The sequence below is a fragment of the Cavia porcellus genome, unplaced genomic scaffold (genome assembly GCF_034190915.1).
Source record: "Cavia porcellus strain 051 isolate PalLab524CR breed Dunkin Hartley unplaced genomic scaffold, mCavPor4.1 scaffold_32, whole genome shotgun sequence".
Taxonomy (NCBI): domain Eukaryota; kingdom Metazoa; phylum Chordata; class Mammalia; order Rodentia; family Caviidae; genus Cavia; species Cavia porcellus.
This window is the reverse complement of record NW_026947515.1, coordinates 16,917,207-16,932,950: the sequence shown is the minus strand read 5'-3', so window position 1 is coordinate 16,932,950 and position 15,744 is coordinate 16,917,207. Positions and strand designations below refer to the sequence as shown.

At 52.4% G+C, this 15,744-nt stretch overlaps 2 protein-coding genes across 3 annotated transcripts; both read right to left on the bottom strand.

Moving 5' to 3' along the window:
* Positions 1-1,003: 1,003 nt before the first annotated feature.
* Gh1 (growth hormone 1) lies at positions 1,004-2,611 on the bottom strand. The gene is made up of 5 exons (NM_001172859.1): positions 2,554-2,611; positions 2,159-2,319; positions 1,848-1,964; positions 1,525-1,686; positions 1,004-1,305 (listed from the first exon to the last, which is right to left on the bottom strand). Exons 1-5 carry the CDS (start codon positions 2,561-2,563, stop codon positions 1,105-1,107), a joined length of 651 nt encoding a protein of 216 aa, NP_001166330.1. The 5' UTR covers positions 2,564-2,611; the 3' UTR covers positions 1,004-1,104.
* A 7,635-nt stretch (positions 2,612-10,246) lies between these two features.
* Cd79b (CD79b molecule) lies at positions 10,247-13,689 on the bottom strand. Of its 2 annotated transcripts, XM_003465930.4 has the most exons (6): positions 13,534-13,689; positions 12,802-12,852; positions 11,560-11,880; positions 11,213-11,331; positions 10,924-10,965; positions 10,247-10,817 (listed from the first exon to the last, which is right to left on the bottom strand). In XM_003465930.4, the coding sequence occupies exons 1-6, from the start codon at positions 13,598-13,600 to the stop codon at positions 10,719-10,721; spliced, it is 699 nt and encodes a 232-aa protein (XP_003465978.1). In that variant the 5' UTR covers positions 13,601-13,689; the 3' UTR covers positions 10,247-10,718. The 2 variants fall into 2 exon arrangements, with proteins under 2 accessions (XP_003465978.1, XP_063098665.1); XM_063242595.1 differs by lacking the exon at positions 12,802-12,852 and having other exon boundaries at positions 13,534-13,670.
* Positions 13,690-15,744: the final 2,055 nt, after the last annotated feature.

Genomic DNA, 15,744 nt, shown 5'->3' with positions numbered 1-15,744 from the left:
AAATGTTTTCAATATGTATTAGTGGCCAATGTTTAAAAATTAGATTTTGCACTGGGGGTTTAGCTCAGTGGCACAAGTGCCTGCTTGGCAGGCGCAAGGTTGTGAGTTTGATCCCCATACCAAAGGGGAAAAAAAATGATTTTGCATACAAAAAAAAACAAAGGGGGCCAGGGATTTAGCTCAGTGGCATAAGCGCCTGCCTGGCAAGTGTGAGGTCGCAAGTTCAATCCCCAGTATCAAAAAAAAAAGAAAGAAAGAAAAGAAACCAAAGGAACTTCAGGGGTCCCAGTAGTGTTGAAGAATTAGGTCTGGCAAACTTCTTCCTGCAGACATGCGTGGCCCAAGACTGGACGAGCTGCACTTTGGCGGCTCCATCCTCTGCGTGGTGTCCATGGCACATCTCCTGTCTCACTCAGCTCTCATCACTCACAAAGTCATTGACGTGGCATCTCCTGGCCCAGGATTTGCAATCCCTATTTTCTCTTCCACTTTCTTTGCCCAATTCGGATTCCGAATGTGCTGGTTTTGTTCATTTTTTGCTCTCACCTCATTTCCTATGGGTAGTGGAACCTAATGAATATTTAGCCTAAAGTTTTATGCAAGGACATAATTCTGTGATTTCCCTCGTATTTCTCATTGAGGAGAGGGGGCATTTGTTTCTGCGTGTATTAGCCTGTCTTGTTTTCGTTTCTTCTCGCTCTGAGGGAGGTGAATTTGGCATTTCTGGTGCTGGTGGGAGAGGGAGAGAGGCCTCCAAGTACTTTATGGGGTGACCTATGAGCTTGTTAACTAGTGACTACCCAGAAAACTGGGACACCAACAGGTGGCAGAGTTAGGGTGTGATGGAGGAGTAATGTGTCAGCTTCTCTCTGACATGAGAAGACCCAGGACCACTATCTCAGTAGCCCAGTTCCAGAGACCCCACAGGATTCCTGTGGGTTGTCCGCCCAGTCTTACTGCCCCCCACTTCCATTGCATAACAGAAAGACACCTAGTCAGATAATATGATGCAGCTCAGTTTTATTGGGACAAGGACAGTGGGCACTGGAGTGGCACTTTCCAGGGTACGGAGAGAAGCAGGCGGGTGACAGAAACACTGTGCAACTAGAAGGCACAGCTGCTCTCCACAAAGCGGCGACACTTCATGACCCGCAGGTAGGTCTCAGTCCTGTGCAGGTCCTTCCTGAAGCAGGAGAGCAGCCCGTAGTTCTTGAGCAGTGCGTCGTTGCTGCGTAAGTTGGTGTCAAATTTGTCATAGGTTTGCTTGAGGATCTGCCCGGCACGGGGGGTGCCATCTTCTAGTTCCTGTAATTGGGAGGAAGGACGGCAGAAGCCAAGTTCATGAGAGTCCTGGCTTCCCACTTGCATCCACCTTCCTCCCCATCTTCAGTGGCCTAGAGAACCGCCTGGAGGATCCAGAAGGGGAAAGGAAGAGCAGCAGCATTTCCCCCCACAGCTCTGGAAGTCCCACCAGCCTGTAGCTGGCCAGTGGGGTGGTGGTTGTGGCCCCAGGGCCATCCTTACCCGCATCAGCGCCTGGATGCCCTCCTCCAGGTCCTTCAGTTTTTCATAGACACGGTCCGAGGTGCCGAACACCAGGCTGTTGGTGAAGACCCTGCTGAGGAACTGCACAGGCCCCAGCCATGACTGGATGAGCAGCAGTGAGAAGTGCAGGAGCTCCACGTCCTGTGGGAGAAGACCAGCGAGTTGCCGCGCAGCTAGGGTGGTCTCTGCTTGGGCCTCCCACAACCTAGTCTGGGAGAGAAGGTGACCCCTGGCCTGGGGCATGGGCAGGGCTGCCAGGAAGGAAGGGAGAACTGACTTTGAAGAGCCTGGTGGCCACTCACGGATCTCTGCTGGGCTTCTTCCTTGTCCGTTGGAGCAGGGATGGTCTCCGAGAAGCAGAAGGCAGTCTGGGTGTTGTGGATGGAGTAACGCTGTCCCTCGGGGATGTAGGTGCGCTCCTAGGGGAAGCACCATCACTGAGGTCTGGGCTGGTGAGCAGCTTCCATAGCTACTTTATCAGGAAGCTCCCTAGTTTCTGCTCATCCAAACCACACTTTACTTGCGTACAACCCCTGAGCCCCTCACTTTCCTCTCATTACTTTCCAGGGAGGGTTCACTACCCTGGCCAGGTACCCATCCCTGGGGAGCTTACAAATTCTTTGTAGGTGTCAGCAGCCAACTGATGCAGGTGCTGGGCTCGGAGCACTGCGTTGCCAAAAAGGCTGGACAAAGGCATGGCCGGGAAACCACGGACCTCCTTAGGCCAGGGCAGGCAGAGCAGGGCGAAGATGAGGAGCCAGGTGGCCTGAGAGCCTAGGGAGAGACAGGAGGGTGAGGGAGGCCCGAGAGCAGGGGACCACTCTGAGGCAGTTCCTTCTCCCCCACCTCTCCTAAGCACCGAGAGCATAGTCGGCATGTTGGGATTAGATGGCTGTATTCACATTCTGAAACTCCAAACCCAAGGGTTGATTCCCCCACTCTGTCTGCAGGGTCCCCACACCTCCCCTTGGTCCACACCATGCCCAAAGGGACTTCAGGGACACTTACCTGCAGCCATTGCAGCTGAGTGAGCTGTCCACAGGACCCTGACTGGTTTCGGGAACTGGAGCGTAGGATTCTGGAGTTGGTCCCTTGTGGGCCCTTTTTATACCCTGGTCCCCTTCCACCCCCCACCCACAAGGCTGCTGTCTGTTTTCTCCTTGTATTTATGCATGGGGCCGCTGACGGTTTGTGCTGATGGATAATTTACAAGCTCCTCCCACTCATCCTGTTCCCGCTTGTCTGCGGGTGTCATGCCCCTGGGCTAACCATCATCCCCTTCCTCATCACCATGGTCATGAGGATTGTGCACAGAGGGTCTCAGCTAGAGAGACCACCCATTCTGAGGTCTTACGAGAATGACAGAAGCAGAGTTCGGGGTCGTTCCATCAGGATGGTGCAGTAGAGTTTGTCTACCAAGGTTGAGAGAGCCCCACAGTTCCCCAAGTGGGGCAGTGTCAGGACGACTGTTTCTTGAGAGCAGTGTTGACTCCTTCCCATTCTGTGTCCTGTCCCTTTCTTCTTCCCTACGTGCTTTCCCTGTACCCAGAGAGAATTGTGCTTAGAAAGGAGGCCAAAGACTGGCAGTAGATTCTGGGTGTTCTGGGCACAGTTTGGCTCCAGATTCCTTACTTGCTTCCTCCATCCCATCACCTAGTAGAGCTGAAGCAGCTGAGTGTGGTGATGACACAACCAGTGAAGGGCGTGGATCCCACATGTTGCCTCTCTTCTCTGAGTGCTGGAGTCCCCTTATGTTTATGGGGCAGAGGACTGAAACTTGAGGTATTGCGTTTGTCCTAGAGGAAGGTAATCAATAGGTAGGGATTTATTAGGTAAGCTTACAGGACCAGAGGTAGAAGGACCCAAAATGACAATTTGCTCTGGAAAGCCAAAGGATTTAGTAGCAATCAAAGGTCTAAGGCCTGGAAGCTCGCCATAGAGTCACCAGTGTGACTCTGCACTGCAAAGCTGAAGAATGTGGAGACCAGTGTCCAATGGCAAGGGCAAAGATTGAAGCTCTTCTGAAAAAAATTTTTTCCTCTCCTTCCCCTCACCTTTTTTTGGTACCAGGAATCTAACTCACGACCTCGCATTTGCCAGGCAGCCACTTATACCACTGAGCTAAATCCCCAGCCCTCCTTTCCCTTTTTATTTTATCTAGGCTACAATCCTATTGGTTGATGCCTCAGACTGGGGTAGATCTTTCCCTCCTCAAGTTACTGGCCTACCCATCAACCATCCAGATACATTCAGAACTTTACAGTTCTTTTTTTTTTTTTGTCTTTTTCCTTTTTATCGGTACCAGGAATCAAACTCACAACTGCCTGCTTGCAAGGCAGGCGCTTATGCCGCTGAGCTAAATCCCCAGCCCCTGCTGGGCAGTTATGCAAGTCAAGTTGACATGTCACAATTAATGATCAAACCTCTCCTCAGATCTGCCACAGAGATACAAACCGAGAAGCACAAATCTTGGGAACAGAAACAGGCCACAATGCTTCTTTGCATTTGCCCTGAAACATCAGAGAATCTCAGAGCAGGGGAAGCCTTTGAGGGCTTGGGTCTTCCCAGCAATAAAACTCAATGTACAGGAACCTCAAAAGTGCCCTAAGCAGTCATTGTAGTTCTTTGCTGTTTTTCCCATCTTTTAGTGTCTGTCCAGAGATCAGTACAGAAATGAAAGAGCATAGCTACGTGCAATCTCACAACAGTTATGTGAACAAGTCTTAGTCACACTTGTTTTCAGAGGAAGAGACTGAGGCTCTGAGAGACCACCTTCATGAGCCAAATCAGCCAAGGTGGCAGCCTCCTCGGCCTTGATTTCTCAGTGTTCCACCGTCTGGAGCCCTTTCTCCTAGCACACTGTGTGGTGCCCCTCAGTTATTTCTGACTTCTAAATCCCTCAGCCCCGGGTTGAAGGCAGAAAGAAACGCACTCCCTGCCCCTAAGCCTTCCATCCCTGAGTCTCAGGACACCTAGGGCTTCAAACTGAGAAAACAAATAGAAGCAGTTGGTTGCATGGTTGATTATGATGTTGGCATCAACCACAAAAACTCATGCCCTTGTTCTGGAACATGAATGCTTGGGCCTCACCACCTTTTCCTTCTAGGACTCCTGTTTGTCACCTCCCGGGAGGCCTGGGACCCTGGAGAATGTTCTCCAGGCAGGCTTGTGGGGAGCATCGCCTGGATACAGGCTTGAGGAAGATGGGGCCACAGGGACATCAGACACATCCTTTTCTCTCCTGCTTCCAGCTCCACCAAAGAGTAGGGGCCAGGAAGCCAGGGGAGGCGGCCCCGAGCCCATGGAGTCTTCTGCCTCCCCTGCCATCTTTCCTCCTGTGTCACCTGATGGGGGCGTTAACACGGAGCCTCCATGTCAGATGCTTCTTCAATGCTGAGAATCGTCCATGTGGACTCTGGACTCCGGAAGAAGCCCCTCCTGGAGCAGAGGCCAGAAGAACCCTGAGCTGGAGACTGACGGTTATACAAAGTGGGCACACGGGATGTGTGCTGGAAGAAGCTAAACTTGGAATTAGATTTGGAAAGTCACCCAGTCTTGGGACACACAGACACCTCTGACTGACTCCATCAGGTTTGGGGACTGCCCAGCAGTGGTCTCTGGATGGCCTGTGGGGAGAGGCTGTGATTAGCATCTCTGAGGTCAGCCTCCTCGGGCTCAGAATGAACCCCCAGTCATCTTTAAAGAACACTCAGGTTGTAACTTGGAATGTATATGTTCCTTTCAGTGTATTTGGAAGTTCATATATTTCATCTGGGCTACACATGAATCATCCACACCACTCCCAGAACATCACCAATAAGGTGCCTTCTTGCTGAGATCTCCAGTCCCAAAGCAACAGCCAGGCAAGGCCCCTGATCTTTCTGCCATTCCAACCCCTTTAGAAGCCCCGACTGGTAAAGATGGTGGCACTGCCTGGCATGCACAGGACTTCCCTCAGTGCAAGGCAGACTCAAGTCCCTGTGGAGAAGCTCTCCAGTGAAAGCGGCAGGAATTGAGTATAAGGAACACCGGCTTCAGAATGGGGTATCCACAGGCACTAAGAAAAGCAGTAGAAAAAACAACTCGATGTGGCCTGATTTAATGAACCAAATCGCATCGTGATTCACATTTGTATTGCACGTTTCAGTGTGCATCATGTTTTCACTTCCTGTATCTCAGGGGACCCTTGAGTTGCCCACTTTGCAGCCAGAGGACTCAAGCATAGAGGGAGGACCGTGAGAGCCGTGCTGAGAGCAGCGCAGACACGGCTGTGTATTGATGCAGGTGTTGTTTATACTGAGTGATGATGATCTCCAAACAACATGGAAGAGGTCCACGTCCACGTCAGGTGACAGTCCACTGTCTCTAGACATACTGAGTAACTTCCCTAGGGAATAATTCCCAAATTCCATTGAAAACAATTATATGGACCATTGTGTGTTCCAGAAATCGCAGGAAGCCTGGGATCTTTGCCTGCTGGGTACTCTCAGCTAAAAATAACCAATGCCTCTTTTATCTTATCTTGTGGTCTTACTTCTTGACCTTTTGGTGAAGATCAAGTATAGTACCTTCCCCTCTGGTTATTTGTGGCTATCTCGTTCCCCTTACTGCACTGCAAGCTCTCCGAGGCTGGATTGCTCCCTTTCATTTGTTCTCTTTGTAGGCATTACTGACTCAAGAAGTAGCTGCTGCCCATACCTTATACCGGATATCCTGCCAGGCAGATATGCATACCTTGATGACTCAAAAGAGATGATCCTGTCTCTTCTGGAGTCTATTGGTAAGAGAGACAATAGCAAATAAATAAACATACTGTATAATGGTAAATTAAAGACTGAAGTCTCCAACGGGGAAACCTACCAGAAAGGAAACAGCTGACACAGAGATGAGAGATAAACCAGGGAATGGAAGGAGCAGGCCAGTTCGTCCAGTCCCTGGCTGGGAATTCAAATGCGTCTGGCGAGTGGAACAAATGGATAGAAGCATAGACCCAAGAGAGGGGCTCACAGGTGCAGCTGACTGGGACTGGTGATGTACACCGTGTCCTGCCTCAGGATCCTCCTACAGTTATTTTAAAATAATGAGGACAGGAACTTGAATGCACAGCAACACGCACATCAAAAAATAAAATGAAAAAGTACACAAGGCCATATGTGGGTCGGTGCCCATTCCAAGTTCACACTAACATTCTCAGAGATTGCAGCCTGTGAACCTGGATCCTAGAGGTAGTGTCTCCCTTCCCTATCCTGTCCTCCTGTGTGGAGAAGGAGAGTTTAGCTCCAAGGGGAAAGTAATTTTTAGAAACTGTGCTAGGATCAGTCAGGATGGGTTTTAACATTAACACTGCACTCCGCATTTAATGTCTGCTAACTTTTGTGCTCTGCAGTCGCCTCTGTTTCCAAGTGAAGCCCTATGGGGTAGACAGGGCAGTGGGGTGACTCCAGGGGGAGGTTGGTTGTTGTTTGCAGGACAACGTGGGACTGGAGTGAGTCATAGCAGGGCAGCTGGAGACCTGGGACACATCTAGGGACTCCCCGGAAGTGGGGTCTCACTGCAGCTCTGAAGGGGCCTAAAAGGAGCAGACAGAATCCAGGAACCCCAAATGCTGCTTCCGCCGTGGCCTTTGAGCAGGTGGCCTAGCCGGGTCAGACCCTGCTCAGGTGAACACTGCCTGCTCGATGCTGATGCTGCCCAAACAGCAGCAGCTTTGCACATTTTTTGTTTTCTCTTGCCTTTGGAAAAACACCCAAAGCCTTGGGTCAGAGCAACCTAGGCTAAGCAGCACCTGCACAGAGAAGGCCGGAAGTCAAGCTAGAGTGGAGGAGGAAGCAGCCCGTGCTTAAACCAGGGTCCCCAGGGGCCCAGCTGGATTCCCCCAGCAGGTGGGGGTGGGGGAGCATGTGCCCATCAGGGGTCTCACAGCTGCCTGCTGGGGACGGGAAGGCCAGGAGGACCTGGGCTCCTGCAAGGATGGCTGAGGGAAGACTCTTGAGGATTCTGGGCGGCTGGTCCAGCCATGTCCACAGGGGTGGAAAGAGTAAATTTCTTCACTGGGCAGACTTTGAAAATAAACAAAATTGTCCCAGAATTCCCTTCCCTCAGTCCTTCTCTTGCTCCTATGGCTCAAAGTTTTGTTGGTGTGAAGTCCTTCAAGGAAGGTCACTGTGATGCAGTGTCATGTAGGGCCACATTTGGAGTCGGAAGACTGTGTGTGCTTTGTGGCCAGTTCTGGTAATTTCCTTAGCCTTGACTCTTTTTTGCTAGGGGGTGGGGGAGACAGAGATAAGGTTCTCTTCTTTCGGGGTTATAGAGAAGCTTAAGCAAGGTCATGTAAAAGAGAATGTGTTGGTGTTTCTAGCATAGCAGTGAATACTTAGAGACCAAGCTAGCTGAACGCAGAGGCAGGATTGAATGTTTTGGCAGCCTGAGCAATTTAGTGAGATCTTGTCCCACAAACAAACAACCCACCAAGCCTCAAACAAAATAAAACGTAAATAAAAGGACTAGAGATATAGTCACGGTGAAGGCACTGAGTTCAGTACTGAAAAAAATAAATTACTGTCATTTAGGAGTTGTTCAATTGGGTATTCACTGGGCTCAATAAAAACTTTTGGTTCATGTTTCATATCTAAATTATGGAGTTGGTTATACAAATCTGTATGTTCTAGAATTCACCCAAAGAAAACAAACTCAGGCTGGGAGTGGTGGCATGTCCCTGGGATCCCAAGCACTTGGGAGGCTGAGGCAGGAGGATTGCTATGAGTTTGAGGCCAGGCTGAACAACATGGTGAGATCCTGTCTCAACAGATCAAACCAAACCTAACAGTAGCAAAAACAAAACAAACTCAGTTTCATTACATAGTTTTTTGTTTTAAAAGGCAAATAGTTAAATTCCTTTGGTTTGGATAGATTTTGGGCTTTTTGAGATAGGGTTACTACGTTGCCTTGAATGGCCTCCAGTTCCTGAGCTCAAGTGATCTTCCTGCCGTAGGCTGGGATGGCAGCTGCCATCAGGCCCAGGTCCAGATAGGTTTATCATACACATTTTACAGATAAAGCACCTGAGGTCTGAGATGTGCTTCACCCAGTAACGTTTCCACTGCTTGAGCCAATTCTGGGGCCCAAGGCCCCTTAAGATTGCCATGATGACACCAAAAATGTGAGTTCCTGAACAAAATCATATGGGAGGGCTTCTCCATTTTAACCTAGGAATACTAATTCATGTGGGGAGTGTCTGTGGAGGAGGTGGCCTCCTGCCCAAATGCTTCTCTGTCAATAAGCACTTCAAAGCCTTAGGGAAACCCAGTTATTCAAAGGTGTTAGTTTTTTGGTAAAGCTGAAGCCTCCCATGACCCAGGACAGCCCCAAGTGGGGGCAAACCCTCATTAGGGGAGAAGTGAAGACTCCTCCACCTTGGCTGGCTGCCCAGGTCCCTGGTGAAGGGAGGGGACAAAATTAGCTCCACTATGCAAAGCAGCAGGAAAGCCAGGGCTCCAGCTCAGTGGAGGCAGAGGCCAAAACAAGCTGGGGTCTGGCAGCCCCAGACCAGGGAGGGAGCCGGGCCCTGTTGAGCGAGTGGAAGATTGAGCTGAAACTAGATGTGTGCACCTTACCACCCACCCCACCTGGAACCCCACAGGGGATCTGTTAAGAAGTGGTGCTTCTCAGCTGGCGCATTGGTACATACCTGTAAAGCTAAACCCAGCACTCTGGGAGACTGAGGCAGGAGGATCACATGTCCAAGCCTAATCTGGGCAATTTAGTAATGTATCAAGATCTTGTCTCCAAACAAACAAACAAAAAATAAAAAAGGCCTGGATGTAGTTTAGTGTTAAGGCCTTGGGCTCAACCCCCAATACTGGAAAATAAAAATAAAATAAAAATAAAAATGCGGTGCTTCTCTCAATGGCTCTCAGATGGCTCTTCAGGTAAACTGGAAGCTCCTCCAGGGTAGGAATTTACCTGCCTAAGTCCAGAGCATGAATGGCAGAGAAGGGTTCCTCCAAGGCCAGCAAGAAATGGAGCAGAGACTAGCTCAGGAGGGGGGCTTTGCGTAGCCAGGTGTTTGTCCTTCACTCCCAGCGGTGAGCTGTTCCCAGTTATTCCTGCAGCTGGTACCTAGGAATCATTTTGTGGGACCTTGAGGCCCGAGGGACCTTGAGGCCCAATGTGATGCTGGGAAAACCTGAAGAGGTAGCTCCCTTAAGGACCCCCAAACGTCATCACATGCGACCTTCCTCTTTAGAAATTTTTTCTCTGAGTGGCTCTGGATCAAGTTGAAAAGAAAAGGTTCTAGACATAGTGGAGGATGGTGTAGGAGGGGCAAGGGGTGTCGTAGAGCCAGGCAACCCCTACTCTCAGGCAGCTTCTAGTTTAATTGGAGAACCAAAGCCAAGTGAACAGGCAGCAGCCACGCCCACAGCTGTACGGTTTGATCTGAACCTGTCTGGGCAGTGCCCAGGATGCTTTGCAAGGGTTCCTGTAGGCAGAGGATCTTGAAGGCCAGGTGATTTGGGACAGGTTGGGGTGGGAAGGAGCCTTATAGAGCAGCCAAGGCCAGAGAGGACGATGACATGAGGATGTGACCATAGACACTAACTGGGTCTCCAGCCCCCTTCTCCACAGCCCATAGGCCCACAGGTGTCACATTCAGATGTCACCCCCACTCGCCCTACCCCACGAGAAGTTTCGTGCCCGTATGGAGGTTGTCAGACACATCGTTTATTCCATGGGACAATGGGCTCCAGGTATGGTGCCCCATTAGAGGGGAGAGGATGGGAGAGAGGAATGCAATTCTCAATAACCGTTCTGGGGTCCTTGGGGAGCCATGGCTTTTCCAAGACCCTGTAGGAAGCTAGTTTGCGTTAGACGCCATTTACAGGTTTTAACAAGTCTCTGCTTTCACGTCCCCAAGGTGGGGATCCTGTATAGCACCCGCAGAAGGCTGGGCCCAGTCTATCCACTCCCCATTCCAAGTCACTGTCTGTTGTCCTTCCGTTCTAGGCCCTTTGGTAAGAGCCTGGAACAATGGCTGGAAGGGGAGGCGGCTCTGGTGGGCCAGCCTCAGAGACCAGCTGGGGGTCCAGGGAGGAGGGGACGGACCATGAACCAGGCAACTCTGATGCAGTCAATGAGGCCCAGAAACGGTGTCCTGGGGCAGGGGCGCTGGCTCCTCATTCTTGGCCTGGGTGCTCCCCGACAGACCACTTCACCTCCCCTGTCCGCAGAGTCACTATGTCCTCATAGGTGGCTGTCTGGTCAATGTCCAGGCCCTGCAGACATGAAGTAGAGTTCAGGCCCTGGCCCCTCCCTGACTACACCAATACACATGGGGCCGCTGCCTGCTCAGCTCAGAGCTGCTGGGCGTCCCGTTCTTACCTCGTAGGTGTGATCTTCCTCCATCCCGGCTTTGCTGTCATCCTAGCGATGGAGAAAAGAGTGTGAGCCACCCCCGGCCCCAGCCTCTGTTGGGCCAGGAATATGGGCCTGGGTGAGGGGATGGATGTGGCAATAAGTGAATGGAATGAAGGGGTGTGTATGTCAACAGGTGAGCCAAAGAGCAGCTCTGCCTGGGGCCAGGCCAAGTCAGACACTGCAGGGGCTGGCAAAATGGAGACCCTGCCCATCGGGACTGCCCTGTGTCTACCTCCCTAGCGCCCATGGTCACCTTGTCCAGCAGCAGGAAGATGGGCACAATGATGAAAAGGATGATGAGGAGAGTCTGGATCATGATGATGCCATCTTTCAGTGTATTCCGCCGCTTCAGCTGTGCCAAGGTGCTGAATCCTGAGGGAGGGCCATGATGCTGGGTGAGGGCTTTAGTGGAGTCCCCCACCCCACCCCGTGAGCTTGCAGTGGTGGTTCTTAGTAACCCACCAGGACCTGCTTTCCAGCAGCTGTCCTGAGTGCTCTGGGGCCACAGCGACCTCCATCCATGGTCGCTCACCCCCAGTGTAGGCTGACTAGAGGTGGGTATGGATGGCTGCATGAACACCCCGTCCACCTGGCACACACCCATGACTCGAAGTTCCGTGCCGCAGCCCCGGGAGACACCGGTGTCTGTCCCCGGGCACTCTTGCTGGCAGAAGTAGATGCCATTGTCCTCAAACTGGACGCCTTGAATGATGAGGGTGTGGATGGAGTCGTTATGGGTCTGCTGGATGTGGCCCTGTTCTAGAGACAGTTTCTGGGCCTCCTTGTCTGTCTCCTGTTTGCGGAACCAGGTCACCATGCTAGTGAAGCTGGAGCTGTCTATGTGGCACTGCATTTTCACCACAGAGCCCCTTTTCCTGGCCACGAAACGGGGGTTTTGCCAGATCCGGGAACAAGCGCTTCCTGTGGACAGCAAGATCATATTCAAAATCCATGCTGGCCTTTTCCTGAGTGCCAGCCTCTCCTGCAGACCGCAGCCCTGGGAAGGCAGTGAGTGACTCTGGCTCAGTCTGCCTTCCCTGTCCTTGCTCCTGAGGGTGTGGGGCAGTCAGGAGGCAGAGGTATGTGAGCCATGTGAGGATCCACACAATGAGCCACTGGGCCTACCTCTTCCTGACTGTCCCTCTGCCCATCTAAGTGTCCTTTATGGGGCATGGAATCTTCTGCTTTTTCTCCACACCCCTTAGAACAGCCAGACTCAGGGTTCACCCCCAGGCCTGGAGTTCCACAGGACAGCCTGCAGCTCGATCCAGTTCTTCTAGCCACTCTTCTGATCCATCTGTATCTACCTGTAATCTTCAAGGACTCCTCATGGCTCCCAGGGGGCAAAGGGCCAATCCATAGCCTGCCCTCCTCCACCAGCCCGCTCAACCCTCCTGGACAATCCTATTGTACCTTGTTCTTGGACTCAGCTTGGAAAGCTTTCCTACCTGCTTTGAGGAGACTCATTTTGCCTTGGGCTCAGCCTTTGGCTTCTGGGGAATCCCTGAGCCCTGCCCTGAGGGGCTCATCCCCAAGCCTATGCTGACTCCTCCTAGACAGATCCAGGCCTGAGACCTCCATAGAATCCCCTCTGACTCCCAGCTCTGACCTCAGGTTAAGGCCTGGGGATTTAGCTCAGCGACATAAGCGCCAAGTTAGCCTAGCACCCAGTGGCAGGATGATGGCTGGCTGGGTGGAGACTCAGAGAGACCTTAAGGAAGCCTGAGGATGGGAGATCTAGATGGGGAGACCCAACAAAAATGGGAAAAGCAGCAGTCCCTGGGACAGTACTGGGCATTGAACACAAAGTTGTCCCCAGAGGCTGTGGACGAGGTGACTGACCTTTGGGATTCAGGTACATGTCTTCATCAGTGATTGGTGACACCGGCTCACCTGGAGGGGAGGGGGAAGTGGGTGGGACCAGATCAGGCTTCTCTACCCTCAATTGACTGCCCCACCCCTACGTTCTCTGCATTCCCAAACAACTCCCTCCTTCCAGGAGGTAGCTTCACGATGGATCCCTCAATTCTCTCTGCCTTTGCCCTGGGGAGACAGGAACTTGGTAGTGGTACCAGAAACCCCTCTCTAGCTCCCACTCTGAGCTTGACCCTCAGGATGGCACTGAGGAGGCATTTAAATGAGACAGGAAGGAAGTCGCAGCTGGGAGGGCTCTCCCATCTTCCAGACAAGGAGGGAACCATTTCTGCAGCATGCATCTACTGTGGTCTGGTTGGGGCTGCCTCTCCCCTGCATCCCCCATGTAGTGAGTGTCTTCACACACTTGGCATAAGCCATACTCAGTCCCTCTCTTCCTTCAAGACCCTACCCTTCCACCATCACGGCTGCCGCCTGTTTGCCCCTTGTGCTCAGCTCAATCCAACACCCTCCAGGAGGAAGAGGGGCTGTGGCCGCAGATCCTGAGCCCATCACCAAGGCTAAGATGCACAGGCCTGGGCTCTGGAGTCAGTCAGAGGGAGGCAGAGAGCAGAGGTTGAGCTGTAGGAGGGAGAAGAGAGAGCAGAGACAGAGCCAAGGACACAGAGCGAAGCCAGCGGGCCTCACAAGGGCCTGTACCTGAAAGCAGCAGCACCAACAGCACCATCCAGTTGCTGGACGCAGGACACAGCACCAGCCCGGCCATGGTCACCGTTCTGCCCCTGAGCCTGTGACCACGTCCGAGATTCTTGAGAGAAATGTGTAACTGCTGGGCTGCCGCCTGTCCCCTCCCTGCCTCTTCCCCATCAGGCCCCTTCCTGCCATGCAAATTGGGACCCAAGGGAGGCACCAGCTCTCAGGGGACCCTGGGGGAGGGATGGTCTTGTCAGCTGGGCCACTAAGGCCTGAAGGTGGCCCACCTTGGGCAGGACAGCCGGGGCCCTTGGTAGAAACCCTGGACAAGGGGCCAGCTTTTGTTTCCTCCCTGTGTCTCCAACCCTCTGGCGTTTGTCCCTGGGCCTTCGGCCTGCTCTCTGCAGTCTGCTGGCTCCTAAAAGGCAGGGCCCTGCTGGTGTTTATTCCTAGGCACTTAGCTAGACATGAGTGAGTGAATCTGAGCTCAGTCCCTCTGAGTTAGACCACCCTCACCCTTTGGGTGGGGACAGGACAAGGGCAGGGGTCAACAGTGAAACCAGGCCGGGCTCCTGACGGGTCCAAAGCAGAGCCTGTTGTCTAGTGTGCAGGTGGCCATACTGGAAAAGCTGTGGAGGGCGCCTTTGAAGTTCTTGAGCAAAAGCAGACCAAGGTGGCAACGACTTGGGAGAAGATGTGGTCCAGTCCATGATGAGGGGGACCCTTCCTCATGCTGTGGGAGTGTTTGCTGTGGGCTGCCAAAGGGGCGAACTTGGGTAGAGATGGATTAGAGAAGATCTAACGCTTAACAGTGAGAGGCTTCTCCTGGGGGCTTTCTGGCACTCTGAGGTCACTGAGGTGTTGTCCACAGCTCCAGAGGACCTTGGGCAGAGCTCAGGGGGTGAGTGTGAAGAAGCGAGCCCTCAGCTTCTGATAGCTCTGGCCATAATCTTCAAGTCGGTAGAGCTGAGGACGGAATCACAGTGTTCGGGGGTTCATGTAAGCCTCGCTTTGTGTTCCTATCCCAGGGCCCCCTTGGGGGTTGCCCTTGTGCAGGATGCCACCTGCAGTGCTGTACACAGCAGGCTTGCAAACCTCAGCCCTCTGGGAGTTTTATGTCTCCTGGCGACTTCTTTCTTTCTTGTCCCCTCATTTTTTCTCATCTCCTGATCTCCAGGAGAGGAAGACAGATGTTAAGTCTTCAGTGCCCTCTGTCCACATCTCAGTCCCCATGACCCTCTATTCTCAGCCCGTGAGTCTGACAGGTCTGCCTAGGCTTAGGGAGGTGCAGGCGCTCCTCCCACATGAGGGTTGGAAGGCAAAGGGTCTAGGTAACACCCACCTCTGTCGTAGGTCTGCTCTTCACATGACAGGGTGAGGCTTCTCTGAACACAGCAGATTGGGACCTGAGCTGTGGACGTTAGGGACACAAAGGTTATGTGTTCATCTAAAGGACAGCTCGTTCTGGGAAGACCCAAATGTTCTTGATTATTTCCAGATGTTCCAAATGAAAAAAAAATTTTTTTTTTCTCTGAAAAGGTATCAGATGTTCAGCTCACAGAACAAACAACCTAGGAATAATAACATCATTTGAGGTCAGTGTAGGGATTACAGGCCCCACCAAGTGCTGGTGGCAGTGGCTGGAGAGAGACCAGCTCAGGATGTAGAACAAAATCTGGGGCTCTCCCCCTTTAGCAAAGTTTATCCCCGCCGAGCCCCTGGTGATGCAGATCTTAGCTTTGAGGCTGAGGTCCCTCAATAATGAAAGGGCATCAGGAAAGGCTTGGGTCACACACGTGTGCAAGGGTGTGTGCTCATGGGTGTGTGCCACCCTGGCAATGTGATGTGGGGCCTGCTGAGAAGCTGGTCCTGGGGCCGAGGATGACTGGGGGGCACAGATGTCCAGGCAGTAGCTGTCCTCCAAACTCACATGCGTCACCCGTGGGTGGGATGCAGATGTGCCCTTTGGACTTCATTCCCATGCATGCCTAGTGGAGACTTGTTCTCAGGAGAAGCAGAGGCAGCGAGGCAGGGGGTGGGGTTTGCGGCCACCTGCAGAGTTATTTGTCACAGCTGGGGCTGTACTGTTCCCTTCCTGATGATAACAGCACAAACCCTGTCCTTCCTGGAGCAGGCAATCTGGCAAGCCTGCCCCCGCCACTGTCCTGGCTGCCCTGAGCTCCACACACTGACGCCTGGCTCTCTCCTTTCCAGGAA

Coding starts and splice junctions, on each gene's coding strand:
- Gh1 (NM_001172859.1), bottom strand. Junction 1,965..2,158: donor CTGACACCTACAAAGAATTT/GTAAGCTCCCCA, acceptor TGCTTCCCCTAG/GAGCGCACCTACATCCCCGA. Junction 1,306..1,524: donor GCATCCAGGCGCTGATGCGG/GTAAGGATGGCC, acceptor TCCCAATTACAG/GAACTAGAAGATGGCACCCC.
- Cd79b (XM_003465930.4), bottom strand. CDS start 13,600: ATGGCCGGGCTGGTGCTGTGTCCTGCGTCCAGCAACTGGATGGTGCTG. Junction 12,853..13,533: donor GTTGGTGCTGCTGCTTTCAG/GTACAGGCCCTT, acceptor CCTCCCCTCCAG/GTGAGCCGGTGTCACCAATC. Junction 11,332..11,559: donor CACGGAACTTCGAGTCATGG/GTGTGTGCCAGG, acceptor GCCCTCCCTCAG/GATTCAGCACCTTGGCACAG.